The sequence below is a fragment of the Kogia breviceps genome, chromosome 6 (assembly GCF_026419965.1).
Source record: "Kogia breviceps isolate mKogBre1 chromosome 6, mKogBre1 haplotype 1, whole genome shotgun sequence".
In the NCBI taxonomy this organism is placed as follows: domain Eukaryota; kingdom Metazoa; phylum Chordata; class Mammalia; order Artiodactyla; family Physeteridae; genus Kogia; species Kogia breviceps.
In genome coordinates, this window is record NC_081315.1 from 40,069,542 (window position 1) to 40,089,520 (window position 19,979).

Consider the following 19,979-nt stretch of genomic DNA (forward strand, 5'->3'; position numbering starts at 1 on the left):
GCTTGGAGGATAAAAAATTTAACAATGTCAATCATAAAAATAATCACTGAATATATGCATAAAAAATGTCTCTTTTAGGACAGTGCAATTAGAATGTGCTCACAGAAGCACCACTCCCCAGATAAAAGTGTATTCTAAAGATTTCCCAGTACAGACTGTAGTGTACTCTAGCTCTCCACAAACATCATATCTACTCATTTTTACTGCAATTTAATTTTAATAACACACACACACACACACACACACACACACACACACAGTGGGGAGGGGGAGAAGAGGGAGAAAGAGAGAGACAGAGGCAATAAAAAAGATCAACCACAAACAAAATAATAGATTAAGGGAACTTCATTTTCAAAATCAAAATGATACCCCAGAAGCATTTTAACCAGAAGCACATACACACCAAAAAAATCATTTTATATATATATAAAATTTATATATAGTGGGATTTTTCTTCTGTATCTTTAAATATCCAATATTATCTGGACACATCTTTTTGATATTAAGATTAGGTGGGATTTTTCCCCAAATACACAGGTTGCCTTAAATATGTATTAGAGAGTATAATTTTGCTTCCACAAAGACTATGAAATTGCTCTATACGTGGTATAATGTAGAACTCTATGATGTTTAGCAGACTATATAGCCACATAATTGTCCATTTTAACTGCTTCCAATGAGGCCTGACAGCTCACCAGTTTATAACAGTGGCAGATGACTAGAGAAAGAAGTTTCTCACTTTTTAACTTACTTTCAGAAAAGATCTCCTGAAAATTTTGGATTGAAAAATCAAAAATGCTTATGAATAATGGAACACACTATTATACTCAACCAGGTTTTATATCCTTGCAATATTCCTATCACATGGAACAAGGTCCAGAAGTTGCAAATAAAGCAATGCATTTAAGAACTTCTTAAAGTAATCACGAAAAAGAATAAATATGAAAAATTATTTCTAATTACCTCTGTTGAGTGACGCTGAACTGTTTATATCTCCAGTAATGAAGGAAGACTCTGACTGCTTTCGGACCGTGTCATTCCACATCCTACGAATTCGGCTCTGGATGAGGGAAAGGAAAAAAAGGAAATGCACTCACCACACTGTGAATTTTCACACATATTGTTCTTTTTTGTTTCTATTACAGTTATATGAGGCTTATATTTCTAGCATCTGGCAAATATACAACTTCTACATGCTTGTAGTACAGTAGCATGAGAACATCAGGAACTAAATTAATGATAATTGGTTCTCATTAAGTGCATTCTTAAATGCCTATGCCAGAAATAATTATAACTATTTAAAAGGAATAAATGTAACATACTATACCAATATAAACATGAAGATACATAGAAATGTACTCTAGATAGAATTTAATAATTTAAATTTCTAAGGTAAAATAAATTATTTTCATTGTAACTTTTATGGGGATGGGATATTTAAATATGCATTAATTTGTAAGTTTTATTAACAAAAGATTTACTTACGAATTCAGAATCTTGCAAGAAGAAACAGTTTGGTAAGAAAAGAACCCAGAGTATATTAAAATGTTACTAAACTGAACATTTTCCATAAATTTTGTAAGACCAATGTAATTTTACAGGTTACATACTATCTCAACTTTTCTTTCTTTTGAAGGAGATAAAGGAAGTCGATTCATCTTTATTCATTTCTAGACAGTAGGAAGTTTTATAGAGGAATGAAAATTCTTACATCATTATATATATTCTCAAATTCAATTTTCCAAGTGTCATAATTCAAGAAAGCAGTGTAATATTTTTCCATTGGGTGAGACTTTTTTTCTGGTTTATTGCTTTGCTATTTTATTTGAGTTAGGGATCAGAAAGTGTTAACAATCTTGTGAGCAGGAAACAAAATATTTTCAGAAGCTTTTCCAAGGATGAAAAACTTCTTAGAACTATTACTAGTACTAATGGTGAAATCAAGCTCACAAATGGGTTATGTTCCAAATATATTTGAATTCCTTGAATAATAAGAGTACCTAATCTTAAAATATTAGACAATTGGTTTTATGAATATTGGGATACGTTTATCTTTTAGAAATGTCTATATTGTTATATAGGTCAGCAAATACATACATACATACACATACAGCAAAACTAATAAAAGTACAATAAGAAAACTGGTGCAGTAAAACCTGCACTTGCAAAATGTTTCTATTGAAAAATTCTTCAAAACTTCAAGCAGAAATACTGAGAACAAATCTCTCACATTTGTTTTATTAGTTAACTAATTAAAAATATTAATAACCCTCTACTGCATGCCAAATACTAATCTAGGAAATACAAAGGGGAAAGGCAAACACAAACATCTTTGCCTTCATGGAGTTGCTAGACTAGTAAGTGACAGACTACTCAAATATAAATTAACAAAAATAAATGCAAAAGTACAATGTGCCCACAAATCTCCATAGAAGCATTACTTATAGCTGAAAACTGTGAACAACCCAACTGATTATCAATGGTAGAATGAATGAATAAATTACAGAACAATATACAGTGATGAAAATAAAAGAGCAACATAGCCTCCTGAAGCAACATAGATGTTCAAGGAAAGGAGGAAAACATAGAAGAATATGTATTGGATGATTTCATGTGGATAAGCATCAAACACATGCAAAACAAAAAGCACTGTTAAAAGTTAATATAGTGACTATGTTTTGAGGTGAATGATTGAGAAGGGTTCAAATGGTTTCTGAGGCACTCTCAATATTCTAATATTTGGTCTGGGGAAGGGTAATAAATCACCGTGCCATATGCTTATATTTTGCATGCATTTTAAATGTTTTTTATACTGCTTAATTGAAATATTTTTTAAGTGCATGTAACAAGAGAACATGTTTAGGAAATCTGAGAACATTGCACTGAAGAAGTGACATCTCAGCTGAGAGTTGATGGAATTATGATAATTTTTAGGTGACATTTATTTGAGCTGCCCCCATTATCTTCTATTATTATTTTCATTAGTCTCCCCTACCTGGGTTAGCCACACCTGTTTCCCTGCCATTCCTTAACACACCAAGCACAATTCTGCCTTAGGTTTTGCATGATTATTTCTTCTGTCTGGAGTGCTCCTTCCCCAGATACTGGTATGGATAAATCTTTCATCTCTTCCACTTTTGCTCCTGAAAGTGACCTAACTTGATCACCCTATTTAGAACTGTATTGCACCCACCCAACTCTGCAATTTCTGCCCCCATAGCATTAGCATCTTCTACAATATTATTATAATATAGTTATTTCCTATATTTATATTTAATGTCCAATGTCTGCATTAGGTTTGAGGCTCTAGAAAAACAGAAATTTTGGGAATTCCCTGGCGGTCGAGTGGTTAGGATTCCACGCTTTCACTGCCGAGGGTCCAGGTTCAATCCCTGGTTGGGGAAATAAGATCCCGCGAGAAGAGAAGCATGGCCAAAAGAATAAAAGAAAAACAAAAATTTTGTCTTTTTTTGTTCAGTGATGTATCACACACCTGAACTAATGCCTGGTACACAGTGATTATTATATGTGTATATACATAAAATATGTATTCTAAATATAATATTTAAATATTTCAATTCTTTCTATGTTCTAGGTTTTATGCTATGTATTTTTCATGTATTCACTCTCTTATTCATTACAAAATTGAGGTTTAGAGGTTTACATGTCCAATATCACAGACCAAATAAGTGGCATAACCAGTATTTGAATCCTGATCTAGGAGAATTACAACTCACTACATTATATCAAATAACTGCTGAAAAGGAAACGGAGAAAAGGGTAAAGTATTGCAGGCAGAAGAAAAGTATACAGTATGTGGCACACAGCCAACACTTCAATGTTCATGGAACGAACTAGGACAAGCCTTAGAATATGGCAGTGAATAAAGCAAGTCACAGAAGACTACATACAATAAGGTACCATTTTAAAGAAAGATTTAAAAAAGGTGAAGTAAACAACATCTTTTTTGGAGGTGAAGATATTATTAGAAAAGTCAAGGAAATGAAGAACAAAAGTTAGTAGCTGTCTCTGGTAGGGAGGCATAAGGATTGGTTAGGGAGAGGTTTCAACAAGGGAAAAACATATGGAAAATATTGTTTCCTAAGTTGGTTGGTGAGCTCACGGGTGTTGATTTTATTATACTATCCTTCACAATTTAATATATGCCACATTTTTTTTATGTTTCAAATATTATGTAACAAAAGTAAATACATTTACAAAGTCAGTAAAACAAATGAAAGATAAATGATAGAACAATTAATGGAAGGTCAAAGTGGAAAGGACAATACGTCAGCTCATAGTTTTTAAAACTACACCCACACACATACCAATCCTATACACATCTCTATGAATATATGTTTGTGTGTGATTATGGATACTACCAACTTTTTATAAGTGATTAGCACCAGGAGATCAACAGGTGGAGAGGATTTTTAATTTTTAGTCTTGCCAACCACACTCTTTCATTACCTACATAGTAGCCACATGATCTTTATTATATGTGGATGATTTCCTGTCACTGCCTTTTCTAAATGACCCTATTACCTTTCTAAAGTAATCAAAATAAAATGTGAACTCCCATACTCTTAAAATACCTAAGGATCCATCTCCAGCCTTCTTTGACTTCATCTCCTACTCACTCTCTCACCACTTTAGCCAATGACATTCTTCTTATTCCCAAAGTTGCAAGGTCTCACCCACCTAAAGGGCTTTGTATTTGATGTTCTCTCACCTGGAATTCTCTTCCCCTGAACTCCCTTCCTGTCATTTCCCCAAATAGTCTTTGCATAGCACTTAATCCAAGTAACTACCTGGACTTTCTGTACCACATAACCATATTTGGCTACCCACCAGCTCTCATAATCTGATATTCTCTGTTGGTTTATTTGTTAATAAATTTTCTGCCTTTTACAATTAGAATGAAAGCTCCAGATCATGGGGAAAGTTATTTTGTCTTTCAACCATTTTATCACCAGAGCTTACAAGACTGCTTGGCATTTAAAGAGAAACTCAATGTTTCTCAACAAAAAATATAACAGTTGTGATTTTAGAAGTTCTCCGACGTGGAAAAAGGCATCTATACTGCCAAAATTTTACCTTAATATCAGTGAGTATTTTAGACTTTGCTCATGGAAGTTCACAGTTAATATGAAATATTTATTATTTTTACCTAAACAGATTAGATTTAAGTGACTATCATTTTATGTAGCATTGGATTGTTGTAGTTAATCAGAATTAGTATTATATTAAGCATAATAAAAAACCCAATATTGGGTTTTTTCTCCAATATTAGAACTGTGATGTTATAACTGTAAAAGTGAAAAAAATGACACATCTTTAAAATATATACCTGAAATTATAGTCTGCAATAATGACACTAGTAAGTGGTACCTGCTCCAGTTTATTGAGCATGTACAGTATGTTGTGTTTGGTATACATTAGCTTGATCTTCCTAACAACATAAGAAATCAGAAACCACTTTACTTATGAAAAAAATGAGGGTCAGTGAGATTTAATAACTTGTTTTGTGTCACAGCTGGTAGGTATACAGCAAGGCTAGAATTCAAACCAAGGTTTTCCCACCCACTAAGTTTATGGTTGGTTATTCTATTAAGCTGCACTGCCCTATCATGTAGCTTAGAAGTAATGCTATAAACACTGCACAACTCTGTTCTAACATAATAAATGAAGCTCCAAAGTATTGTTTCATTAAGGGCATATGTCAATAAAATGACTATGGGCTAATGGTTGATGCATTCGGTTTTATGAGAAGTATGCACAAACAAATCAAGTTAAATGACATACAGAATCTCGGCAATTTAAAAGTTGTGGAAAAGATTGTTACAAAAAAGAGAGTTAAGCATTATCAGGTTGAAAATAAAGGAATGGATTACAAGGAGGTCACACTGGAAGCATCACCCAGGTATGCCCCAACTCTTATGTGAAACTTCAAATTTCTAACTGACAAATTTAGTAGTCCTGGACTAAGAAATCTCAGTCCACCTAACTTGGAACATTTGTTTCCCCTAATTTACAACTTTGCAACCTCAGTAAGGCATAGAAATAATAAAATAAATTCAAATTATTAATAGCTGTATTTATATGTAGGAATAAGTTTCATGATCATTATGATAATTAGTGCTTGTTAAATGTTGAGATAGTCTGATAGGTTTGACAGTTATAGGTTAGTTTTAAAATTTTTAGTTGGAAATATTAGATTGATATTAGATATGTAGTTTTATTTATAAGATAAAAGAGAACTCCTTTAGTGTGAGGAAAGTGTTTATTTCTGAGAATATTGTTCATTATCTTTGGTTTATAGAGTTTTTCAAGTGCTAGATAGGTGTGTACAACAGTCCAGTCTGACAGTGAATGTGTTTGAAAGAATCAGATATATTAGATTTGTAAATGATATTTAAAGGTTACGAGGATATTTAATTTTCTAAGCATATGAATGGAATTGTTTAGGTGAATTTAATTCATTAAATTTACAAGCTGATTGGAAATTAGTCAAAGAACAAATGAAGTGTTCTTTTTTATATTATATATAAAATTACCAAGTTAAAAAAAATAGATTTATAGGTTGAACTGAGTTTTAAAAATGTTATTTATTTATAACTTTATTTAGGAATTAAAATTCAAGTCTTCTTCAGAAAATTGCTATTAAAAACACTGAAAAAAATGATTGTTTTTCACACTGAACCATACAATCTTAAAAATATTAGTATGCTAGTTGGAACCCAAACTCATTCATGCATGACCCACATATGTCTTTTATTTGACTGGCTCATTTTAGTCATCCTAGAGTTAATGAACTTTCTACGTAATAATCTTTGGACTGACATTGTGGCCTGAGAAAAACGGCAGACAGGTTACCTAAAAGTTTAAAATTTCCTTGATGAGGGATAATGCAGCTACTATATTTAATGCTGGACTGATGGGAGTAGCACCTAGATCAGTTAAGTCAATGATTTTATTATGGTATTCTTCATTACCTGAATTGCCCTTCGATTTACCAGCATACAATATGGTATGAATTAGAACTGTTTTTATTAAACATACCATCTAATAAGTAAATACAGTATATGATAAAGAATTATTACACTAGTTAAGAGAAGTAATTAACTCAAGAATCATATATCTATGTAAAATATTACTTTCTTAGAATTGTGGGTGAAATGCAAAATTCCTTTCCTTACCTTCTATATTCATTCAACTGGGAATAATCTGAAATCATGAATTATTATGCAAACTTAGACCCTAAACTTCACTTTTTTTGCAATTTGGTTTCTTAAATTTAGGTCATAACCATTTTCATTTGAGACACACTAAAACAAAACAACAAATTTGATATGTTAAATACTTGGGATAGAAAATAGATCTCATTGAGAAAGGGTAACAACTCATAACAGAATATAGGTAAGAGATATTTCATTTTAGTTAACAAATATTGTTTACCTGTGAGCCTGTGGAGTACCGCCCAGGAGTTCGAGAACCAGATGTTTTCCCTGAGCCAATGGAGCTCTCTGTACTTTTGCCACTACAACAATGTGTTCGCAGACATTTCCCATACTCTTTTCGTACCTAGCCAAAAAGATTAACTTCTGTTAGCAAGTAATTCCTTTCAGCTAGGAAATATAAATGTATGTGTTTTATTTTAGATAATTAATATAAAATTTTTTTGCCCTACAGATATAAAAAAGTCTGTTCAGCATATATTTTATACAGTTTTTACAATATAAAATAATATTCATACTGTCAAGATTGATATTTTGTATAAATGGAGCCTTTTAAAACACGCAAACACACATATGTCCAATCACTCTCTAATGATACGGTCTCAGTTGAAAAAACAAAAACTTAGGGGCTTCCCTGGTGGCACAGTGGTTGAGAGTCCGCCTGCCAATGCAGGGGACGTGGGTTCGTGCGCCGGTCCGGGAGGATCCCACATGCCATGGAGTGGCTGGGACCGTGAGCCATGGCTGCTGAGCCTGAGCTCCGCAACGGGAGAGGTCACAACAGTGAGAGCCCCGCGTACTGCAAAAAAAACCCCAAAAACAAAAAACTTAACACTCTTCAAGACACTATTTTTAGCTTCTTGGATTTGATATGAAGTAGTCTAACTCTTTCTCCATTCCCTCTTCTCCCTAACTTCCTCACTAGAACAGTTGTACTGTTCTTTAGGCAGAAGTGTAGTGAGGAAGTTAGAGAGAAGAGGGAATGGACAAAGAAGGAGAGGGAGAAGAGAATATTTAGACAGAACAGAAAAAAAGGAATGTGTTGGGCTAAGCATTTAAAAAATTTTTATATTTCTCTGAAGTTTCTCTTAAAGGAGGTCAAATTTGCAACTTGAGACTATAAAATATTCTCAAAATATTTTAAATTCATTCCTTCAAAATAGTTCTATTCAATAATTACAGAGAAATATGACTGCTTTTCTGTATAGCACTGTGATTACATTATGAATCCTGGCTGTAGTATAAAAATCACAGGATAAAAGGAGATAAGCATTTTTTAGCTGATATTTTCAAACAGGAAAATATATCAACAATTTTGGGGAAAACTTTGATCATGTTTATTTAAAAATTTTTATTACTGCCTATTTAATCAAACAAGACATACAAAAATAAACAGTAACTTTCTAAATCTCACCTCCACTAGCAACATCAAGAAAAATAATCACCAATTAAAAACACATTCGAGGATAACTTACTGGTTTTATATTCACAAATTTTACATTCATTATGAAATAATACTGTATATACGTTATTCTTAGCACTTTATTGATTTCACATGAGTTCATAGTTTCCAGAATTTGTGACAATGTAATATTATTTAAAACAAAGTTATACAAACATACTTTTTTGAGAAGTGTTTTTTAGAATCAAAAACAAAAAAAGGAGTGTGAATGACACATTAAACTTAGTATTTGAAATAAAACATTATATCTTAATGTATTAACATTCATTCTATCAAAGATATAGCAAAATCAGAGACTGACTATATTCAGATTTGTTTGAAGAACTCACATTCATTAAGTCCTTATTACGTGATAGGAACAATGATACAAAGTGAGCTGAATCAAAGCATGGTGAAAGAGAGCCTGATAGAAAGTGGGTAGGCAGACCAAGGAAGGCTTCTCAGAGAAGAGGACTTCTTCAAGCTATCTTTAAAAGATAGGTTGGAATGTATTGGTTTAGAAGATTAAGTTGAAAGAATGGATAGATAAGAGAAAAAAGGCATTCAGTGAGAACAAAACAGAGAGGCATGATGTGCTAAGATTTGAAGCCTTTCTCTGATTTGTAATGTCAAAATTACATATTATTTAATATATTTAAGTTATATTAATGTTTTCCAACCAACCTCTTCTATGCTATATTTATCAATAATTAGAAATAATTATTTTTATTCACTATTTACAAGCCAATTCATATTGTTTATTTTTTAAAAGAAGTAAGTTTGTGCCCACCTGTGTGTGTCTAAGACATGTGTGAGTTTTGGGAGGGTGAGATGAAGAAGCTTCTACTTTTTAATCACTATTTGCTAGGAACTATGCTAAGCTCCTCCCTCAAAATGATTCTGGGAAATAATTATTACCTAAATTTTACAGATAAGAACACTGAAAAGGTTAAGCAATGAAAGTAAACTGAAAGACTGAAAAAGTTAAGTGATGTGTCTTATGTGAAAAAAATCCAAATCTTATGGGTGCTTTATGATCAGAAAGCTCTTACTAAGATGCCACATTTCTAATATTGATATAAGACCAACACAAGGCATTATATATTATTAAAGTAATCTATTAGATTATCTCCTCCTCTGTCTCTGGAGAAAATAAGGACCAACATTTAATTAGAATTTGAGGAAACTTAAAATAATCTCCACCCAAAGGTAAGCACTATCAATTACAGTTTAGTAATTTGTACTGAATTTATGAAGCATTTCCCAAAACCTAAACTTTCACCATAACCTACATCCCATTTTGTTTTTCCTAATGTACTCAACAAGTAAGATTTTTCTTCTTAGAAGAGGAAGTGTTCTGTAATGAAGTGACTTAAATCTAAACAAATATTTTGGGGGAAAGGGAGAGGAAAGGAACCAGTTCCATTCCTGTTACTTACAAAGGCAGCAATATTGTATAAGACACAGGAATTCATCATGGACTATTTACATTTACCAACAAAGGTTAAATGTTCTGAACTGATTATATTAACAACCAGTAAATCAAGATATCTAGAGATGCCAGTCCCATATTTAGCTATATTACTTGCTGAATCATTATGGACTTTATTTTTCTATGATGAGATTTGAAGTGGTAAGCATGTGTTTTAAAAAGAAGAATTCAAAATAACATAGACCATGTCCATGAGATATTTCTCTTTAGATTACAATAAAATTTATTTGACTGATCAATTATTTGCATATGCTAATCCACTATTTCACATGATACTCCATCTTATCCCAATCAGATATGGTATCTTATTATTTCAACATGAGGTTGTTCTAGGATATATAAAGATGGGAAAGAAAATACACCTGACAAATGGAATATTTCTTTTATACTCTCTGATCAGAAATAAAATAATTATGAAACCTCTGAGATGTATCACATAATTGAGTACACAACAAAAGAAAAATTGATAAGTTTAATGTCGCCCAGTGGAGATACTGGTGACACAATCATACAACCCACACTCAGAAAAGGACTGAAAACTCAAAGTTTGATTTTTATTAATGAGTTGAATCAATCAACAAATAATCCTATAAAACAAATAATTCAAAAATGGAATAATTCATATTTCCCTAATCAAACATAAGATCAACTACATTAGATGGGCATATTATTGAAATTCAGTCAGATGGCTTAAGAAAAACCTCCTATAGGAAATATGATTGTTAAATGTCCACAAGAGCCAATACTGTCTATAGATTCAATGCAATCTCTTGAAAAAATTTCAATGATATTCTTCACAGATATAGGAAAAACAATCCTAAAATTTGTACAGAACCACCAAAGACCTCAAACAGCCAAAGCAATCCTGAGAAAGAACAAAGATGGAGGTTTCATGTTTCCTGATTTCACACTATACTATAAAGCTAGAGTAGTCAAAGCAGTATGGTATTGGCATAATAGACACATAGACAGTGGAACAGATGGAGAGCCCAGAAATAAACCCTTGCATGTATGGTCAACTAATATCTGACAAGGGAGCCATAAATAATTAATGCGGAAAAGACAATCTCTTTAATAAATGGTATTAGGAAAACTGGTTAACCACTCACAGAAGAATGAAATTGAACCCCTATCTTATACCACCCACAACATTTAACTCAAAATGGATTAAAGAATTAAACATGAGACCTGAAACCACAAAACTCCTAGAAGAAAATGGGAAAACTCCTGGACATTGGTCTTGACAATAATTTTTTGGATATGACATCGAAAGCACAAGCAACAAAAGCAAAAGTAGTAAGTTGTATTACATTAAACTAAAAAGCTTCTACACAGCAAAAGAAACAACAGAATTTATTGGCAATCTACAGGATGGAATGAAATATTTGCAAATCATATATCTGAAAAGGGGTTAATACCAAAAATATATAAAGAATTCATACAACTCAGAAGCAAAAAACCAAACAATCCAATTTAAAAGTGGACAAAAGAAATGAATAGATGTTTTTTACCTAAGAAGACATACAAATGGCTAACATGAAAAGATGCTCAACATAAGTAATTAGAAAAATGCAAATAAAATCACAATGAGATATCTCTTCACATCTGTTAGAATGGCTAGCATCAAGAAGACAAGAGATAAGTATTGGTGAGGATATGGAGAAAAGAGAGCCCTTGTGCACTGTTGGTAGGAATGTAAATAAGTACAGCCATTAAGGAAAACAGTATGGAGGTTCCTCATAAAATTGAAAGTAGAACTACCATATGATTCAGCAATCCCACTTCTGGGTATATATCCAAAGGAAATGAAATCAGGATCTTGAAGAGATATCTGCACTCCCATATTCATTGCAGCACTATTCACAACAGCCAAGATATGGAAGAAACCTAAGTGTCCATCAGTGAATGAATGGATAAAAAAGATGTGTTACATATATCTAGGAATATTATTCAGCCATAAGAAAGAAGGAAATCCTGCCATTTGCAACAATGTTGGATGGACCTTGAAAGCATTATGCTAAGTGAAGTAAGTCAGACAGAGAAAGATGTATCCTGTATGGTATCACTTATATGTGGAATCTAAAAAAGCCAAACTCATAGAAACAGAATACCAGAGGTTGGCTATGTGGAAATGGGGAAATGTTCGTCAAAGGGTACAAACTTCTAGCCATAAGATGAATAAGTTCTAGAAATCTAAGGTACATGATGATGATTCTAGTTAACAGTACGGTAGTATAGAGTTGAAAGTTGCTAAGAGAGGAGATCTTAAGTGTTCTCACCACAAAAAAGAAAAGATGTTAGATGATAGAGGTATTAGCTATTAACACAATGGTGGTAATTATTTCACAATACATAAGTGTATCAAATCAATACATTGTATACCTTAAACTTACACAATGTTATATCTCAATTATACCTCAATTTTTAAAAAAGGAATAAAAGAATAATCTCCTAAGACTGTTTCTGCAATTTCAAAAAGAAGTATCTGGATTTTCTGTAGGCAAAAAAAAACGGTGAATGATAATTCGATGTTCATATTCTCTGATGTTGGGCCATGTTCTTGACACCCAATAAAAATGCCACCAAAATCAAAAAATTCAAAACACAGAATGCATGAAAGAAAATATGCTTATTACTAGTTATTATAAATCATAAAAATAAGCTTCTGAATCAGGGCCTGGCACGTTTTTTCATGAAGGGCCAGACAGTCAATTATTTCAGGCTTTGTGAACCAAGAGGCAAAACCAACAATGCTGTGTGTGTACTTATTTTAAATTTTAAATGTATCCATTTAAAAATGTAAAAACCATTCTTGGCTGACTGACTGTAAAAATTAAAAGCAGCTGGACAAATCTGGCCCACAAGCTGTGGTTTGCTGAACTCTATTCTAATGAATCACAAAATTGAGCTTGATGACATATATTTTTAAAATTTCACTTCTGTTAAATATGTTCGATATACTAAAAATTCTAGGCTTGTTTTGGGATCCTGAGGTCTGGTATCTCTACCTGGACATCAAAACATTGACATGTATTTGTAATACAATAAAAATAATAATTGGGAAAACTAATAGGTACTGGCTAATAAAAAATAATTACAATCAAAATCATTCATGCACAAAGCACAAAAATTTTTCTCTTCTGTAGAAAACTTCAATATACACATTAAAATTTAAAAATGTGTTAGTCCAATTTCCAGCTAATACATAAAATAATTGATAAAGCTGGTTCCCTATATTTGAAGATGTTAGTATAACTAAATATGATGGCCCAATATTCCCTTATTTATATGGAAAAATGCCACCCTTTCCCTTAATCTCCTGATTTTGAACCCATCATTCTACATATTGCTCTTGACAATCACTTACAGCTTTTTTCTACCAAAATCTAGAAATCCTTCCAAGTTCTTAGTCTTTCTGATTTCTCTGAAGTGTTTTATAATACTGACCAGTGTCTACTTCTGGACATTTCCCCCTTATCTTTCATTTAGGTATTATCTTCTCATTCTTCTCCTCAAACACTTTCTTCCTTCCATTTCTATTCTTACTCATTACTCATGTCTCCTACTCTTCATAATCATCAAGTCCGGTAGACTGTTAGCTGTTTGTAATACCCAATTCCTCATCTTCCTGGGGTACAAAAAGTAGAGTATGTTTCCCAGTTTTCCTTGCAGTTTAGTTGGTACTATTGATAGTGTCCTATCTGATGGAAGGTGAGTAGAAGTGATGTGAACCACTTCCAGACTTTTTATACAAGATCCTCTCTCTCTTTCTCAGACTATCTGCTAGATGTCAACACCCAAGGTGGCTGTGGAAATCGAACAGTGAGGTTGGCTGAGCTTTCACTGGCCTGTGTCCCTCCATGAGGCACCCTCATCAATTGGGCAATGAGTTAAAAAAAACGTTATTAGGTTAAGTGATACAATATGGGGTGTGTGTACACTAAGTATTTGGGAAGATTTCATCCGTTCCAACACAACCTCTTTTCTAAGTTAATTCTAATCCATTAGATTAGAATCCATCCATTCTAACATCATAAACTCTTTTCTGTAACTTACATTTACAGGTCTGAGTCATCAATACTATTCTAGCCTGTATTTAAGATCATGCCAACACATTTTTAATACCTACCACCACATAAAACAGAAACAGGATAAAACTGGATGCATCTCGACAAGTGGACACCTTTCTCAACTTTTATTTGAGGTTCCCTTAGTCTCTCAAGCCAAAAATCGTAGAGGTGGATATCTTTACTCTTTATTTTCCAAAAACAATTTTAGGTCTTATAGTTTCTTTCTTAGAAAAAAAATTTCACTTCTTCCCATTTCATTTTCAGAGCCACCTCTCAATATCTCATAATTATTTTCATTACCTCCATTTTATACATGAGGAAACTGGGGCATATAAAGGTTAATTAAATGACCCAAAGTCACATAAGCCTTTAAGTAGAGGAGCTAGGATTCGGACCCAGTCTTGGATCAGGGGTCTATATGGTCAGAACTACAAAGACCACATTTACAATAGAGTTAAACAGTGTAGGATGAGAAAATCAATCTTGAGATTAAAAAAAAAAAAAAGCAATGTAAGTATTTAGTTGCTAAAATTAACTTTGAAAATGAATACTTTGGTCCTTATAGATGTGAAAAATCATAAAAATAGACCAATATAAAAATTAAATATTGCATTCTAATCATCAAAATCATAGATTTTATAAAAGATGCTTTTAAAGAAATACAGATCTTTACTGTTTCCACCATTCATTTAAAAAATAAATGTTTTTATCATAAAATGTTTAGATAATTATATTTTCTAGAATATATCAATACAAATTAGTTTTAAAAAAAACCAGAAAAATATATTTCCTATGCCATGCCATATATGTACATATATATACATATATCCCATGCCTCCATAACATCTTAGAAAATCTACTCCCTAATATACAAATTCCATGTGTCTGCCAATAAAAATATTAAAGACTATAAGGTCAAATCTATAAGAATATAATTTTTGTACATTTTCCAAATCAAAATATTTTGATTCTGTTTTTTTGCTGTTAAGCACATTTGCCAACTTTTATGCTTTCATTTTATGTCTGTTTTGTCTTTACTATTATAAAAATGAAATCAATTAAGTAATATATTTATTTCTTAGAGACAAACACATCAAGAATGATTTATGTTATGGGTAATTTGCTGTCATAGAATGTATGCCATTTATTCTTGAACAGAGAATTCTAGCTTACCTTCTTTTGTAGGACACAATGGAAAATGAATATAAACATTCCCTGTAGGGAATTGAAAATGGTGAAGAGATACGCCATGATGACTGTGCTTTCATTAATATACATGAGTCCAAAGGCCCAGGTCAATCCTAATAGGCAGAGAAGAGCTATTGCACCTATAACCCATGACCTGCAGAGAGAAGAGAAAATTAAGGTTATCAAATAATTTGTCTTTAATTAACACAGTCATATTGTATCAACAATACTGACACTGAAAAAAATGTTACAGTTTTATTGACAGAAAATGTAAGACAGGTGATATAAGTACTTTAAGATTTTAATGAGAACTTACATGTTTTCAAGCTTGAGGAGATATACATGAATGAAAATGCTATAAACACAGAAATTCACTTATGCAAAAGCAGATTTGTACTATTAAATTATTCATGTATTTGCAGCACATAGGCAAATGGTATGGAGATGTAATTATGGTGAATGGCAAGGGGGAAGAGTCTGTAAAGCTATGTTAGTCTCCACTGGTCTCATTGGTATGATAACATTTGTTTGATTGGACTCTTTCCATTAATCAAACATTTGTTTGATTGGACTCTTCATCTGATACACTTTTACCCCATTTTTCCAAATTTCCTCTTTTTCCATAAAAAATTTAGTGTTTACAGACAAAAACAGAAGGAACCAGTATATGGAAGATTGTATAAAATTTTAAACTTCTATTTGTCTGATTCTATAGTTAAGTAGAACAAGTGTGAGATACAGTAGATGGGAAAAAACAGTTCCCCTCTAGATCACCATCTACTCTTTCAGCCTTTGGATTGCTGTGTCTTGGGTTACATTGGACTAGACTTTGGAAATCGGGCAATTGGCAGCTTTGTTGAAAAGAAGCCCAATAGCTCAGGACACCTTCATGTCTTTGAAGTGTCTGCAAACCCGTGGGAGAAAATGAAGCTGAGAATGGGATGGAGAGGGATGAATAAAGTAGTCCAGAATGGAAGACAAATTCTCACTCTCACTCCATTCCCTTAGTTTCCTCCAAGCTGCCATTCACAATTGTAATAAATGGATGACAAAAGTCCATATATTTGTAGTTATGTAATATGTATTTACTATCAAAATAAAATGAATCTTTCCAATAGACGGGTATCCAATAATTGAAAATGGAATCTTCTCAACTTCTCTCTAAGTGTGTAGAATAGGACCAAAACAGTCTAGATCTCTATACTCTTATGAGCCCACCTTTTCCTTTCCCAGTATACCTTCCTGAACATGGTAATCTAATATTTACTTTTAGCAGACTACTATCTGCTACTTACATTGTCTAAGGAATAAATATGGGGATTGAAACTTTGCAAAATGAAGAGGGAAAATCACATATGCTTACTATAATCTGAAGCTGGCTTTAATAAATTTTTCAGAGAGAACTACGTCTTAAGAAAGATATGTCCCAAAGTAGTCAAATGTTATTAAAGTCTTATTAAAATTAATCTCAAATATTTACCATTTTCCTTCTACAACCATCAGCCACTACATTTCAGATGTAAACATCCACTAAATTTAATGTGCATAATTTAAAACTTTAATACTCTTGAATAAAGAATTCCTAAAGGAAGCTTGCCATTGTATGTGGCATGTTTGCTTATACAAATTAGAAAACATCTTAGATATTAATATCTTATTTTACAAGCAGATTCAGAAGTATGGGAACTTTCAAGGTAAAGCTGTTATTTGTTTACAGGTATTGGAATAAGGAAAAATGGGAAGAGTCACCATTAAGTCAAAATTGCTATTCAGATTTAGAAATAAAATGATAGGATAAAATACTCAAGCCAGCTATTATCCACTAGAAAACACATGATGGGCCCAAGTGTTGATGATATAAAAGAGTGATGAGCCCAGTTTCAAAAGAAAAATATAAGCAAGAGCATGAAGAAGTTAGTGAAATGGTATTGGAGAAAATGAAAACAAAGGACTCTTCACCAGAAGAACAAACTGAAAGTCTACAGCAAGGTCACCCAAAGGTTGCCAATCTTAATTACAGGACAAGTAATTTTTAAATGTACAAAGGAATAAAAGCCCAAATATTAGCATTTGTGTTTATGCTTATAGATTAGTACAGACTTGTAGCTTTGTTTTAGAAATTTAAAAGATACGTTCATAAACAATTGGATCAACAATCAAGTGATGTATCGAATTTGAAAGAGACAATTTTTCATATGTAAAGTTTAATTTTTGAAGGAGGTATTTTCCCCTCTTTTGGATATTTAACCTAAAAATTCATTAGTTTCATTTGCAGTTGGGTAGTTTCATACCCCTGAGATCATTTGAAGATATAACACTAAATCACAAAATAATTTTAGATGAAAGATGTCCAAACAAACAACAGAAATGAGGACATATGCAACACAGAGGAGCACACTGAAATGAAAGAAGAAATCTATTAAAAGCAAAACAAGTCTGTACCACATTAAGTTGCTATTACTGTGGTACTAAATTCAGGTGATATCATTAAAAGAGGTGAAGCAGAATTTTTCTGGCAATACACCTGCAGCATATTTATTCTGCATAAAAGTTGTATGCCTGATTATTTTCCTGCACAGTTTGCTCTTCTGCCTCAATGTGAATGACAGAAGCTCTAATGATTTTTCAGTACTGATCTGACAGCTGGTTCATGGGACCACACTGATAAATGGAATTTATCAGCCATTCAGGTCATTCTTACTTGATGAAGGGTCTGTTATCCTCATAGCTAAAGAATGCATAGACATAAAGACAAGAACACCAACATTAGCATTTTATGACAAAGAATTTCATATGAAAAATATTCTCCTGGTCCCCAAAGGCCTCTGTCCCCCACCTTCCTAAAAGGCACCATAAACTTCCCTTTATATCTAAAAGGTAAATGCTAAAATGACCATGAGAACTTAAATAACGAGGAATAAAATCAATTTTACAATACTGCAATATCCCTTATGGGACTAAAAAATTCCATTTTTTCATCATATGCTCATATTACTTGTGACTTGACATAGACATTTATTTCTAAGAGATCACATTTCTCTAGAGAATGAGAAGTCTTATGAGCAATCTGGAAAAGGCTTGGGGGCATACTTAAAATGACAGATTTCATGTCACCTAAAGGTCTTCTTATTGTGTAATATTAGTAGGTAAGATTACTTAATTATGGGCAGTACACTTCTGAGTAATTTTAACTTGCAGATGATTGACCTGAGTTAAATCTGAACATTAAAGCTCTTTAAAAATAATCAACCCAACTACTTTAACATTCTTTCTGATAGTGCACTGAGAAAAAATTTTGAATAATCTTTTGTAGTAATAAGAGCAAACAGATGGCACCTGTTCATTATCACTTATATATACTAATCTATTTAGTATCATCCTGATAAAATGAGATCCAAGTGCCAAATTAGTAAAGAATAGTTAGGGGATATTTTGGATATTTTTTTACAAACATAGTTGCTGCTCAGTGAATTGTGATAGGACAGAAAAGAAACACAAAACTGTGTCCTCTTTTCTCTTACCTCTTGCAAGAGGCAATAGTTTCTGATATTATGCATACACAAGTAAAGCTCTTAGAAAGGCCCCAACTGTGATGCATCTTGAACAAAGAGAACCACTGATAAAAACCTTACTCTCCAGGGTGATGAAAGGGTAAAGAATAGAGTGAGAGCCTGGGCTTTGAAGCCAGTTTGCCTGAGGTTTACATGCTAACTTATTCACTTACTAGCTATTTGATCTTAGGCAAAAATTAATTAGCTTGTGGTTGTATCACTTTATACATCTATAAAATAGTGGTAATTTTCTTGTGATAATGAAATGATATACTGTGTATCGAGTGCTCAGAACAGTGTCTGACATATTGTGTTTGATAAATATCACATAGTTATTATTAGACTATTTTCACAATGAAAATACACAATTTCTTACCCAAAGAATAAAACACCAAATAATAAATGTTGAATAGTTAAATTCATTTGAGGATGTTTCAGGAGTAATATTATGCTGTAAAACAGATGTGGCAGAAATAAGTTTGTAGATGGAGCAGGGAGTGACTAACCATGCTGTCTGATATGGAGTTACTGGCCACATGGGTTTGTTTAAATTAAATTCATTAAAATGAGATAAAAGTTTAAAATTCAGTTCCTTAATCACATTAGTTACATTACAAGTACTTAAAAGCTTCAGTAGCTGCCATATTGGACAGTGTAGTTCTAGAACATTTCTGTCTTCACAGAAAGTTCAATTGGACAGTGCTGGACTAGAGAGAGTTTTAAGCCAGGAAATGAAATTCCAAGAGAAATGTAAATAAAGTCATGGGTATGTGAAAAGATAAAGAGAGAAGAATTTCTAAGAATTGATCATATTTAACAGCTGTAAACTGTGCCAAAAAAGAAAATCCTGTATTTCTACTAACATTGAAAAGTTACAGAACTTAATAACATGATATTTATTCCATTATATGCATTCCCATTGCATCAATATATTCCATCTGTGATGCCAAGTTCATGATTGGAATGACTGTATCTTAATCTGTATAGTACAATGTTAAT

The 19,979-nt window shown here is 32.4% G+C and overlaps 1 protein-coding gene across 12 annotated transcripts in view; it reads right to left on the minus strand.

The window, feature by feature from the left end:
• Positions 1–19,979, minus strand: part of ADGRL3 (adhesion G protein-coupled receptor L3) — an 861,986-nt gene that overhangs the window by 31,460 nt on the left and 810,547 nt on the right. For 7 of the 12 annotated variants that reach the window (XM_067035741.1, XM_067035734.1, XM_067035739.1 and 4 more), the window contains 3 exons: positions 15,415–15,583; positions 7,459–7,584; positions 964–1,060 (listed from right to left, as the gene is read on the minus strand). In XM_067035741.1, coding sequence (XP_066891842.1) covers positions 964–1,060; positions 7,459–7,584; positions 15,415–15,583 — 392 coding nt within the window. Of the gene's footprint in view, positions 1–963; positions 1,061–7,458; positions 7,585–15,414; positions 15,584–18,130; positions 18,158–19,979 lie in introns of all 12 variants that reach the window. The other 5 variants (XM_067035740.1, XM_067035736.1, XM_067035742.1 and 2 more) reach the window with 1 other exon arrangement.